The sequence below is a fragment of the Nicotiana tomentosiformis genome, chromosome 8 (assembly GCF_000390325.3).
Source record: "Nicotiana tomentosiformis chromosome 8, ASM39032v3, whole genome shotgun sequence".
In the NCBI taxonomy this organism is placed as follows: Eukaryota; Viridiplantae; Streptophyta; class Magnoliopsida; order Solanales; family Solanaceae; genus Nicotiana; species Nicotiana tomentosiformis.
The window spans coordinates 131,300,271-131,314,183 of NC_090819.1; the positions used below are offsets into that span (position 1 = coordinate 131,300,271).

General features: G+C 40.4%; 2 protein-coding genes across 2 annotated transcripts; both read right to left on the bottom strand.

Annotated features, from left to right (window-relative positions):
- Window positions 1-4,317: 4,317 nt before the first annotated feature.
- On the bottom strand, window positions 4,318-4,779 carry LOC138898159 (uncharacterized). The gene has a single exon (XM_070184200.1). The coding sequence runs from the start codon at window positions 4,777-4,779 to the stop codon at window positions 4,318-4,320; it is 462 nt and encodes a 153-aa protein (XP_070040301.1).
- Window positions 4,780-5,089: 310 nt separating this feature from the next.
- Window positions 5,090-5,527, bottom strand: LOC138898160 (uncharacterized). Its single transcript, XM_070184201.1, has 2 exons — window positions 5,471-5,527; window positions 5,090-5,374 (listed from the first exon to the last, which is right to left on the bottom strand). The coding sequence occupies exons 1-2, from the start codon at window positions 5,525-5,527 to the stop codon at window positions 5,090-5,092; spliced, it is 342 nt and encodes a 113-aa protein (XP_070040302.1).
- Window positions 5,528-13,913: the final 8,386 nt, after the last annotated feature.

Consider the following 13,913-nt stretch of genomic DNA (forward strand, 5'->3'; position numbering starts at 1 on the left):
GCCATCCTAGACCGACAAATCCGCAATCTACGAAATAAGGAGGTAGCTTCCGTAAAGGTTTTATGGAGGAGCAAGAATGTAGAAGAGATGACGTGGGAATCGGAGGAAGAAATGAAGTCTAAATACCCCCACCTATTTCAAAATGAAGATATGGTTCGAGATGGGACGCTACAACATAGCTCTATGTAGGCTAGCAGGTCATCAGGTAAGCTTTTATTTTTCACTTTCAATATTTATGATTTACGGTCGGTGAGGCAAATTGCTGCTATTTATAAAGATTGGCCATGTGTGGCATGCATAGTATGTTTCTGGCTACGTGCAGGTTGGTTTTAACCTAGTGTACGAAGGATACTCTGGAAAAAGTTTCCAAAGTCTCCAAGAGTAAACATTCGAGGACGAATGTTCCCAAGGGGGGAGTGATGTTATTTTCGTACGTAAAAATGCGTCGTAAGCAAACTAATGTAGGACCAAAAATGAGATAATATTTAAAAGTATATAAAGTAAGTTAATCATGTTACCTCTGAGGTTACAAATATTGAAGATCATGAACAACAAGTACAAAGAGGGTTGGACAGTTCAGAAGCTAAAGCAATTGAAGAAAATAATGTTTCGTCGAAAGTCGACAAGTTGGGAATGTTATAACATATACCTTTGGGGTGAGACTAGGGTGCTTAACATGATAAGGAGATTATGTTATGATTTATATTAGTCGTATGACATCCGTGTGTTATGTTTTGAAGTCAAGAGAGTTGTGGAACAAAAGTCGATGAAAGTCATCACAAGTTACATTCATAAGTTTTACTGAAACTTTGGGTCAAATGTAACTGCGATTTTCTCCCAATATACTTAGAGTTATGGGGTGTTCCACCCATCAAATTAAAGATATATGAGTCTATTTTCCAACGCATTAAACCATTTGTCAATACTACATCGGAGTAGAGAGATATGTGCATTTTTGCGATACTGCGCAAGCTGCTAGGTGACAAGTAGGTGTGTCACCTACTTGCTTAAATGAAAGCCCAAAATTGGGCCATTTCGGGTCGTCCAAAGAGGCCTTTTAAGGGCCTATTTTCTTCATATATTAGACTTAAAATAGAGCATAATAACCAGACATAAGCTCTGCAAAGAATCCTCCCAAAAATTTCCCACAAACCCTAATTGATTTTCTCTACCTTTCAAGTTCCAATTGGAGGTAAAACTTTGAGTTTGAAGAACCAAGATAGGAGCTGAGTTATCCAACAAATAAGGTGAGTTTACTGCTCTCTTTCATCCATTGTGCTGTAAATTCATGGTAAGTCGTTCTATACTTGTAAGAACTCACGGGACGGTGATCGGAAGCCGTGAGTTCGAGTTATTCACTTGTAGCGGACTGTTTTGTGGACTGTTTTGTGTTGCTGTTGGGCTGCGTGTTTTACTACTATTTTGTGGAGTTTTGGAGGAGGAAGGGGGTTTATAAACACCATATAAATGTAGGGTGGTTGGCTGGTCATTCGTCATAACATTTTCGGGTCGTTTGACACTACTACGGTGGTCGTTTTGTGTACGAAGAGATTGGGGTGTGTTGGGCTGTTTTGTAGTATTTGATGGTGTATATAGGGCTGGAAAATGATGTATATATGTTGTTATTGTTCTGTTCTTGTATTGTTGGTGTTATCTTGAATTTGGAGGAAGGGCATATTATAGGGGAGATGCTGCCCGTTTTAATACAAAATAGGTTTGTCGTTCGTTGTGCGATAGTTGTACCTTTCGTAACTTAACGATAGTATTATTATCATTCTTGTAGATTAAGGTGCGAATAGGTGAGTTCAACTTGGTGATTGGAAATATTGTGATAAGGTATGTTAAGTCTAAGCCTTCCTTTATTTTGGCATGATCTCGTAGCTACATGTGTTAATAATGAGACATAAAGAGAAGTTCATATTCATGAATTTATTCACACTATTCTAGACTCATAAGTTACAATATTATTCCTTATCGAGATTCTATATTCAATTTAGTATTGTCCTCTTCCAGTCAAGAGAGCAACAAGCCTATATATACAATATTACAGTATTTTCATTACCATCGAGCTATAATCGATGGGCAGGCCCCTATTGGGCAACCTCTGATCATATGGAAAGTTATATACCGAGCCTACTGTGGCCGAGCGCCTATGAGCGAGCCCAGCATGGTCGAGATACATAGCCTAGTATGGCCGAGCGCCTATGAGCGAGCCTACTATGGCAGAGCAGTTATATATACCGAGCCTTATAAGGTCGTACAATTATTTTACTTACTATATTGAAGGAGTTGAGTCAGTATCAGCAGGTAAGTATATCTCCAAATCATCTTTGACACCCAATTAATTTCAGTTATCATATTATCAGTTCAGTTTCAGATTTCAGTTATTTTATTGCCTTACATACTCGGTACATTATTTCGTACTGACGTCCCTTTTTTGGGGAGCGCTGCATTTCATGCGTGCAGGTTCAGACAGACAGACGGGTAGACCTCCTCAGTAGGTGTTTCCCGAGTTCCGCCTGATCGGTAAGCTCCACATCTTTCGGAGTTGCCAGGTCTAGAGTTTTGTGTACATCTTATGTATATCTGTATATATGTTATGGGTAGGTCGGGGCCCTGTTCCGATCACAGTACATCTATCAGTAGAGGCTTGTAGGCATATCCTGTTGGTTAGTGCAGTATGTTGGGTTTGTATAAATTGGTGGTTTGTCAGCTGTAGTAGCTATGACGGCCTTGTCGGCCTAGCTTTATATTGATATTTAGTTAGCGCTAGTTTCCATTCAGTTTTATATTTTGCTTCGCAAATTGTCTTGCAAGGTGGCCCCATGGCCAAAGTATGACATTATGTGTTCAGGGCATGTGATAACATATTGGATTCCACCAATGACTCATAAAAGACAAGGGAACGTTATTTAATAAAAACAAGAATTTTATCAAAACATCAACCCTCAGTTCCAACATATAAACAATAACAAGAATCACCCCCGATATATCTCATAACTATCCCCCACAAGCTATTCTTATGACGTCGCATGCACATTAACAATGGAATGCCGAATCTAGTCATAAATTTAGTCATAATGGAATGCCATTAACAACTAAATGCACAATAACCTTATCTCGACTACCCATAACACCACAAGTCCGTATATGTGTTTGGTTTTCAAATCCGAGTCCAATTCAACCCTCAAATCTCAAAATTTTATTTTTCAAAACATAATAAAAAATCCCCAAAATTCTAGAGAATGTTGCAAAAGTGATACTCACTTAGCAAATGTGATGAAATACACCTACGCAAAAGCGACCCACTCCCAACCCAACCTATTTCACATTTGCGAGGCTTGCTTCGCAAGTGCAAAGCATGCCATCCACTGCCCCCTTCGCTAATGTGATTGTTATTTTGAAAATGGGGTATATGAAAATGCGAACCAGTGCTCGCATTTGCTATACTGCAACACCACGACACAAGCAATTATGAATCAAGTCCAAACCAATCTGAAACAAATTTGAAACTCACCCGCGCCCCCGGGGCTCCACACCAAACATCCATAAAAGTCTCGAAACGTCATACGATCTTGCTCGCAATCTTATCACAAACTTCAAAACACCAAAATAACATCCAAAACCCCGAGTCGGACACCAAAACATAGAGAATTCATGATGAAACTCAAGAACCGCTAAAATCACAACCCAGCGTCCGATTCATATCAAACCAAATCTGAATGGCACCAAATATTGCACACAAGTTCAAAATGCCAAAACGGACGTAATCCAAGTATCAAACAAAAAATCCGAACCTGATAGCCACAAACTTAACCTATGGTTAAACCTATGAAATTTCTAAGCTTCCAAATTGCCAACTTTCAGCAAGAAGAGCCAATTCAACATAGGAAACTCCAAATCAAATTCCCAACATATGCCTAAGTCTAAATTCACCATAAGTATCTATTGGAACCATCAAAATACCGTTACGTGGCCATTTTCACAACAGTCAAACCTCGGTCAACACTCTTAACCTAAGGTTCCTAACTAAGAACCAAGCATTCCAAATCAACCTAAAACCTTCCCGAAACCCAACCAATCATCCCCGCAACTAAAGAAACCACAAATACATATATGGGAAGCTTCAGAAAGGAAAAACAGGATCAAATACACAAAACAGTTGGTCGAGTCATTACATTCCCCCCCTCCCCTAAACAAACATTCATCCTCCAACAAGTATAGAGACATACTTGAAACGCCAAAAAGATGAGGATAACATCAACAAATATCATGCCCGGTCTCCCAAGTCGCCTCCTAGACCGATTGACCTCTCTATTAAACCTTCACTGATGCAATTTTATTCGACCTCAACTTTCGGACCTTCTTGTCAAAAATAGCCACCAGCTCCTCAACATAGGTCAAATCCTTGACTAGTTGTACTGATCTAAAATTTAACACATATGACGGATCTCCATAGTACTTTCGGAGCATGGAAATACGGAAAACCAGGTGAAATCCCGATAAATTGGGTGGCAATGCAAGTCTGTAGGCCACCTTACCCACTCTCTCAAGTATTTCAAAAGGACCAATATACCAAAGGCTCAACTTGCCCTTCTTACCAAACCTCATTAAATCCTTTATGGGAGAAACTTTGAGCATAAACTTCTCACCCACCAAGAATGCTACATCACGAGCCGTCATATCTACATTACTATTTTCTTTGGATTGCGATGTATGATGCCGCTTTTTAACCAACTTCACCTTTTCCAAAGCATCGCAGACCAAATCAGTGCCCATCAACCTAGCCTCCCCAGGCTCAAACAAACATACCGGAGAACGACATTGCCTCCCATATTAGGCCTCGTACGGATCCATCTAGATGCTCGATTGATAGTTGTTGTTGTAGGCAAACTCTGCTAGCGGTATGAACGGGTCCCATGAGCCACTGATCCATCTAAGGATGAAATGTCATACTCTCCTTCATCAAATTTCCTCAAGGTACGTGGAAGCCACACCACAAAATCTATAGTGATACGCTCCCACTTCCACTCTGAAATATCCTCTGAAGGAAACCACTCGTTCTTTGATGCTGGTACTTAACCTGTTGTCAGTTCAAACAACAAGCCACATACTCCACAATATCTTTCTCCATTCTTCTACACCAGTAGTGCTTCTTCAAATCATGGTAAATCTTCTTCGCACTTGGATGAATGGAATACCGCGAACTATGGGCCTCTACAAGAATCTGCTCCAATAACCCATCCACATTGGGCATACAAATTTGGCCTTGCAATTTCAATACCAAATCATCACTAATAGTCACCTCCTTAGCATCATCGTGCTGCACCGTGTCCTTAAGGACAAGCAATTGCAGATCATCATACTGACGTGCCTTGATACACTCAAACAAAGACGATCACGACACAACACAAGGAAGAACACATTTAGGCTCTGAAATATCCAAACTCACGAATCTATTGACTAAAACTTGAACATCCAAAGCTACCGGTCGCTCCCTGACTGGAATAAAAGCAAGACTCCCCATACTCTCAGCTTTCCTACTCAAAGTATCGGCCACAAAATTGGCCTTTCAGGAATGATAAAGATGGTGATATCATTGTCCTTTAGTAGCTATAACAACCTCTGTTGCATTAGGTTCGGATCCTTTTTCTTTTGAATAAGTGTTATATTCTCCTGTGATCCGTGAACACCTCAAATGACACACCGTAAAGATAGTGCCTCCAAATCATAAGCATGTGAACAATGGATGCTATCTCAAAATTGTGCATCGAGTAGTTATTCTCGTAAGTATTCAACTCATAATATATTGCATAAGAACCCGATGCTGAAGGTAAAACCAGAACTAAACCTGTAGTCAGAGTAGTCTTGAGGTTCTAAAAGCTCTCCTCCCTCTCGTCTCACCATTCTGAGTCAATCTAGTCAAAGGAGCTGCGATGGATGAAAACCCTTCCACGAAACAACGATAATACCTAGCAAAACCTAGAATAATTTGGAGCAGTAGAAAGTCGGGGCCAACTCTGAACTGCCTTAATCTTCTTCATATCCACCTTAATCCCCTCACTAGACACCACGTGACCCAAGAGCGCCACCCAGTCAAGTTATTGCATATGCTTCACGTGTAGAATTTTGAATATAGCTTCTTTTCCTTCAGAGTCTAGAGCACGATCCTTAAGCGCTTCTCATGCTCCTCTCGGCTACGTGAATACAACAGTATATCATCAATAAATACAATGATGAAGGAATCGAGATACGACTGAAACACTTTTTTCATCGAGTGCATAAAAGATGATGGGGCATTGGTCAGCCTGAAAGGCATCACAAAGAACTCGTAGTGACCATAGCAAGTCCTGAAAGCCGTATTCGATATATCCGATGCCCGGATCCACAACTGATCGTACCCCGATCTCAAATCAATATTTGAGAATACCCTAGCACTATGACGTTGATCAAATAAATCATCAACACGTGGTGGTAGGTACTTTTTCTTAACCATAACCTGGTTCAGCTGCCAGTAGTCAACACACATCCTCATAGAGCTGCCTTTCTTCTTCACAAATAGAACTGGGGCACCCCAATGTGAGACACTCAGTTTGATGAAATCCTTATCGAGTTTTTTCTCTTGAAGTTTTTCCTTCTACTCCTTCAACTCCACTGGTGCCATACGATAAGATGGAACAAAGTTGGTCTGAGTGCCCGGTAGATCTACTAGAAATACATCTAGAAACTCGCTCACAACCAGAAATGACTCAACGGTAGGAGTAACAGCACTAACATCACTCATAAAGGCTAAGTAGTCCAATCACCCCTTTTCAGCCATCCGGTGTGCCTTTAGAAAAAGATACTACAGTACTAGGTACATGACCCAATGCACCTCTCAACTCCATCATCGGCAACTCCAGCATAGCTAACATCGCAGTATTAGCATGACAATAAAGAATAATGTGATTTGGTGACAATCAATCTATACACAAAATCACATCAAAATCTACCATATTGAGTAACAGAAGGTCAACCCTAGTCTTATAGCCCAATAGTGACAAGACAAGAGCGATATGTATGGTCTACCACAATAGAAACCCCAATAGGAATAGACTCATAAATAAGGGTACTGAAAGAATCACGAGACACTCAAAATATGAAGCAAAATAGGATGACATATACAAATAAGTGGAGCTCGGATCAAATTAAACTGATGGTTTTAAACATCTAATGTAACAACCTCAATCCTATCAGGGAAAGCATAACAATGGACCTGACCTCCCCTTCTAGAATGTCCTTTGCCCGCATGTTCTCTACCTCTACCCGGTTGTGCAAGTGAAGTAGCAACTAGAGCAGTAGCCATAGCCTGAATACTCTGGGAGGTCCACCCAATCCCTTACCATATGCATTGTATAACGATACTCGAAACAATTACTTTGCAGGCGTGGATGCAGGTATTGAGTCTGCCTCGTACAAATAAAATAACCGCTGTAGGAACCCCGTGCAGAAGGTGCACTAGCTGGAGCTTAATAATGGGAACCGCTAAATCATCCAAAACCCCGAGGACTCTTGGCCTCTCTATCTCCTCTATTCTACCCTTTGATACGCTTCAACCTCCTACCAATCTACAAAACCTGGTGGAATAGAGTCCTAGTCTCTAGCTCCCGTTCCATCCCAAATGTGAGACTATAACCGAGCCCCTCAATAAGTTTGCAAACTCTCTCTCTCTCTAACAGTGGAAACCAAAGCATGTGCATGACGAGTTAGCTTGATAAACCTCATAGCATACTCGGTCACGGTCATAGTCCCCTGCTAAGACTGCTCGAACTTAGTGCGCAATGCATACCAGAGGGTTTGTAGAATGAAGTTCCTCAAAATGAGATAAATGAACTGAGCCCAAGTAAGTGGTGCGGCACCAAATTGCCTACTCTCCTCAGAAGTTTGCCACCATTAATATGACAACTCCGTCAGCTGGAAAGTAGTAAGGTCAACCCCGATCAACTGCACTATGCCATAGTGTATAGAATACAATGAAACTAGTCTAAGAAACCCTACGCATCCTCAGAAGGCCCGTTGCTGTAATGAGGAGGATGATACTTCTAGGGCATCTCTAACCTCTTCTGCTCCCCCTTCTGGCGTAACTGACTTGACCTTGGGTTGAATTGCAACCACGGGCTGATCGTTATAACACGCGGAGCCAGATCAACATGACCCCGATATTGTGTAGTGGGGGGGGGGGGATTTGAGCTCCTCCCCTATCCTGAGAAGTAGCTGGTGTAATTGGGATCAACCTCGCCTAAGCCAAAGTAAAAAACTGTAAGGCCCCGTAAAAGTTCACCAAGAATTTAAGTTTTTATGGTGCCAAGGTAAGCTAACGTGCCACAAATAGAATTTTTTTATTGTACAATGCATCGTAAAGATGGTAGAATAATTTGCAAAAATGGCAATAATGTGGTCCATTATGCTATAGCGGATCTGTTCTGCTGACCACATAATCACCACAGAATGAATCAGAAGCAATTAAAATTTTAAAATCATTTTGTGGCCATTCTGCTGGCAGCATAACTATTATGCTGTCGTGAAATTTCATGGCGGAGGTGACCAGACCCAACCAAGAATTTGAAAACCCCTTTGTGTCTATTCTGCTAGCCGCATAACCATTCTACTGGCCGCATAACCATTCTGCTGGCCGCATAACCATTCTGCTACCCAAAAACGGCATCGCATAATTGACATTGGGGGTTATTTTTTAAAATTTTCTTACCCGACCCCATTTTGATTAGTAGCCTTTGGGGCTCATTCTGAAGCAAAAACCTATTGTTTTAGAGAGAAGTGATAGTACCTTGGAGAGAGAGGGAGAAGACCTAGTCATTCTAATCATCAATCCTTGCCCCAATCTTGAAGATTCAAGGGAAGCCACTCACTAGACCATCATCTACCTGGGTAAGACCTTGTACTAAAATCTTCATGAAATTGTTATGGGTATAATTAGGTTATGGAATCGGAGATAGGCCATGCATGTAACATTAGGCGGTGGTATGTGGGGTTGTTGAACTATTTTGGGTAGTTTCTTGTTGAAATTGGTTGAGGGGGGAGGGGATAACCATTATAGAGATTTGTAGCCAATTTTGCATAATAGGTGTTTGAACAAATTCCCAAGAGATTTATATCATGAGAATCCTTCTAATTATTATCCGATTTTAGCTATCTTCCTATAGATTTATATTTCTAGAGGTTTTGGGACGTTGTAGTAACTTATGGAAAGATCGAGAAAGGTATGTTGGCTGAAACTTCTCTCTTAGAATTGAATTCTGTAATGTTTCCGTAAGTTTCAAGTATGGTTGGCCCAAGTTCCCAATTCCTATGTTTCGAGGTGCTCCTAATAAATTCGATTATCCCAAGTAATCAATGTGTCGAAAGATGTATGTACTCAAAACATGTTCCAATTACTCCTATCTCATCATGATCTCCTTAGGGAATGTGTTCAAGTATGGTTTATGTGTTAAAGTGTTATAACTTCAATTTATGTTTTACATGAAAGTCCATTATGCTTAGCTTGGAAAGAATACTCAATGTACCTAATACCCCTAATGCCTATACTTATACTTAAGGCCTTTATTTCAAATGCTCTCGTTGTTGATAATCTATAAAGATGCTTGAAATGGAAAGAAGTGAGTTGGGGATATAAAGTGTGACTGCCATGCCAATAATGAAAGTTATACTTGTGGCCAATGGTGCCAATGAGATGAAATGATGCATGAAAGATTTTGAAATGAACCTTGAATCAACTTTTCCAAATTTACTCTGAAAAAAGGATTGCCTAACGGCTTATGTACTCAATTCCTATTAAAATATGGCTGTTTCAACTGATACCTATGATTTGAACCACTGTTTTAGTCGTAAATCACCATGATCTCTTTTATGAACATCTCCAATGTGAATTGAGTTCTTACATACTCATAAGTTGAAATTGTGTGTTGCCCTTTTGGGAAAAAGTATTTCAAGAATAAGTGGTGTAGCATTCGTTTATGATTTTAACTCGTGCTTCAACTGCTAGTCATTTTGCTCTATTCTTTGGAAACGAAACTATTGTGTTTATAGCCTGCATTACTAGTTAACCTAAAGTTGTGATTTCCGGAATATTCCATATGTTGATGTTTATGATGATTATCATTGAAATTAAAAAATTGAAAATATGGAATACGAGATAGGGCCACCGGGCCATGAATGAAGAATCATATGTGTGGCCAACAGAGCCAATGAAATAATTATGTTGTGAATGGTTGAAAGTACTAATGACTCTATATATGGTGTGAAAGGTTATGAGGTGAATGCATTTGTATTTCTGTTTTCTTTGTATGTAAACAAAAATGTTTTTGGGAGTATCGTTAGTCACTGAGGAATGGTAGGTTGAAACAACCTAACCCTAAAACTACACATGTCTGCGTAGGAGTTATTTAGGGATAAATCCTCATATTGATATGATGAAATTATTTTCCTTAATTGGGATGACATTATTCCCCTTATTTAAGATGAGATAGTTGCTAGTAGAGGGTGATGTCTATTTCACTGTACCGCATGGCACCTATTGAGTTGAAGGAGTTGAGGGACAATTTTAGGATTTATTACTAAGAAGAAGGATAGCTCAATAAGTATATGTATTGATTATAGGCACCTGAACAAAGTTATTGTCAAGAACAATTACCCACTACCTCATATCGATGATTTGTTTGATCACCTTGAGGGTGATAGGGTTTTCTCAAAGATTGATCTGAGATCGGGGTCTCATCGGTTGACGATTTGGCCTTCAAATATTTTGAAGACAAGTTTCAGGACCCGCTATGGTCACTATGAATTTCGTGTGATGTCTTTTGGGCTGACCAATTCCCCAACAACATTGATGCACTTGATGAACAATGTATTTCAACCCTATATTGATTCCTTCATCATAGTTCTCATTTATAGCATATTGGTGTATTGGCTCCAGACTTAATTCTCCATGTGTGATTATTGGCTTGATTCAGTGTAATTTTTGGGCCATGTATTGTTTAGTGAGGAAATTAAGGTTCATCCGAAGAAGGTGGACGCACTTCAGAGTTGGCCCAGACCGTCTTCTGCTCTTGAGATCGGTAGTTTCCTTAGTTTAATCGGGTATTATCGTCTTTTTGTGGAGGGTTTCTCGTCCATTGCTGCACCTTTGACTAGATTAACCATGAAGGGTGCCAAATTCAAGAGGCCCGATGAGTGTAAGGAGGGCTTTGTGAATCTCAAGACTTTCTTTACCATTGCTCCATTTTTGGTTTTCCCTTCAACATCAGGTTCTTATACAGTTTATTGTGATGCTTTGCGAATTTGCATTGTATGTGTATTGATGTAGGATGGTATAGTTATTGAATATGCTTCACGTTAGTTGAATCCCCATGAGAAGAACTTCTCCATGCATGATTTGTAGTTGGCAGTTATTGTTCATGCATTGAAGATTTTGAGGCACTCTCTCTATGGCATGTCTTATAAGGTGTTCACATATCATAGGAGTCTACATCACTTGTTCAAGCAAAAGGATGCAATAAAGGTGGTTAGAACTAATAAAGGACTATGACATCACCAATTCTTTAACTTCCGGGGAAGGCCAATGTGGGGGCCGATACTTTGAGTAGGAAGGTTGAGAGCATGGGGAGTATTGCTTATTCTAGTAGGATAGAGGACGTTAGCATTGGAAGTTCAGGATTTGGCCAATCAGTTGGATATTTTGGAGTCTAGCCAGGTTCTTTCTTGTGTGGTTTCACTGTCTTTCTTGTTTGAGTGTGTCAGTTTGATGATCCCTACTTTCTTGTCTTGAAGGACATGGTTCAATATGGTGATGCCAAGGAAGTTACTATTGGAGATGATGCAGGGTCGATTATGTGTGCCGAATGTGGATGGGATGCGAGATTTGATACTTGTGGAGGCCCACAGTTCACAGTATTCCATTCATCCGGGTGCCACAAAGATGTACCAAATTTGAGGCAGCACTATTGGTGGCGGAGGTTGGAGAATGATATTTTTGATTATGTTGCATGGTGTTGAACTGTCAACAGGTGAAGTACGAGCATCAAAAACCGGGTGGTTTGCTTCACATGCTTGACATTGCAGAGTGTAAGTGGAAGCGCATCACCATGGATTTTGTAGTTAGTCTTCCACAGACCTTGAGGAAATTTGATGTAGTATGGGTCACTATGGACAGACTGACCAATTCTTTACACTTCATTCCAGTCGTGATATATATTCTTCGGAGTTGTTGGCTCAGATTTATATTCGTGAGATTTTTCGCCTTCATGGTGTGCCCATATCTATTATCTCGAATCGAGGCACTCAGTTCACATCGAAATTTTGTAGGGAAAAGTAGCAAGAGTTGGGAACATAGGTAGAGTTCAACATAGCATTTCATCCTTAGAAAGTCAGGTAGTCCGAGCACACTATTCAGATCTTGGAGGACATGTTAGGTGACTGTGTCATTAACTTTGGAGGTTCGTGGGATCAGTTTATTCCATGAATAAAGTTCACCTACCACAACAACTATCAGTCGAGTATCCAGATGGCTCCTTATGATGCCTAATAAAGGAGGCGATCTCATTCTCCGGTTGGTTGGTTTGATCCTGGGGAGGCTAGGATGTAAGGAATTGACCTAAACCATGATTCTTCGGAGAAAGTGAAGTTGATTTAGGAGTGACTTCGTATAGATAAATAGAGGTAGAAGAGATATGATGACATGAAGGCTCGTAATGTTGCATATATGGTGGGGGAGAAGCATCTGCTTAGAGTTTCACCCATGAAGGGTGTGATGAGGTTCAGGAATAATGACATGTTGAGCCCTAGGTATATTGGTCCTTTCGAGGTTCTTGAGAGAGTGGGAGAGGTGGTTGACAGACTTTCCTTGACACCTAATCTATGAGGGGTTCACTCAATATTTTATGTTTCGATGCTTCGGAAGTATTATGGTGATGTGTCACATATTTTGGACATCAGTACGGTGCAGTTCGACAGGGATTTGACTTTTGATTTGGCGCTGGTGGCTATTTTTGATCGGCATGTTCGGAAGTTGAGGTCAAAGAATATAGCGTCAGGAAGGTGTATTAGAGAGGTTAGCTAGTGTAGGAGGCTACTTAGGAGACTGAGTAGGAGAGGCATATCAGATATCCTCACCTTCTTGAAACTCCAGGTATAATGCTACACTCGTTCTAGGATGAACGCTTGTTTAGGAAGGGGAGAATATAATGACCTGGCCTGTCGTTTTGAGTACTTTAGCACAGGTTCCCCTATTTGGTGCTTTAGGTCTGTGTTTTTTTAGGTTTCGTGACATGCTAGGTGGTTGGTTTGGCTTCGGTGATGTTTTGCAGTGAATTGGAACACTTAGTCCCGAGGTTGGAAGCTTAAGCTGAAAGAGTTTACCAGAGTTTAACATTTGCGTAGACAATTCCAGAATGGGGTTTTGATGGTTTCAATAGCTTTGTATGGTAATTTTGGACTCATTCCTATGTCCGGATGTTGATTTGGAGGTCCATAGGTTGATTTGGTGTCATTTTGGAGGAAGTTGGAAAATTGAATATTTGGAAGGTTAATATGGTTTGATCGAGAGCTGAATTTGATGATATCAGGTTCCTATCTTGATTCTGAGAGTTGGGATAGGTCTGTTGTGTCATTCGGACCTGCATGTAAAATTTGAGGTCCTTCAGAGTTTATATGATATGGTTTGGCATGGTTTTAAAAGATGAAAGTTCATTAGGCTTAAATTGAGGTGTGATTTGACGTTTTGATGTTGTTCTATTGTATTTGAGGCCTCGAGAAGGTTCTTCTTATGTCTTAGGATTGATTTGTATGTTTGGACAGGTTTGTGGTGGCCTCGGGGTTGTTTTAGATAGAGCTCGGGCCATTTTGGGACTTGGTGTTATTCC

What these genes read in the sequence shown, in the direction of transcription:
- LOC138898159 (XM_070184200.1), bottom strand. Translation starts at nt 4,779, where the DNA reads ATGGGCACTGATTTGGTCTGCGATGCTTTGGAAAAGGTGAAGTTGGTT.
- LOC138898160 (XM_070184201.1), bottom strand. Translation starts at nt 5,527, where the DNA reads ATGGGGAGTCTTGCTTTTATTCCAGTCAGGGAGCGACCGGTAGCTTTG. An exon ending in CGGTAGCTTTGGATGTTCAA is followed by an intron (nt 5,375 to 5,470) that starts GTTTTAGTCAAT and finishes GAGTGTATCAAG; the next exon opens with GCACGTCAGTATGATGATCT.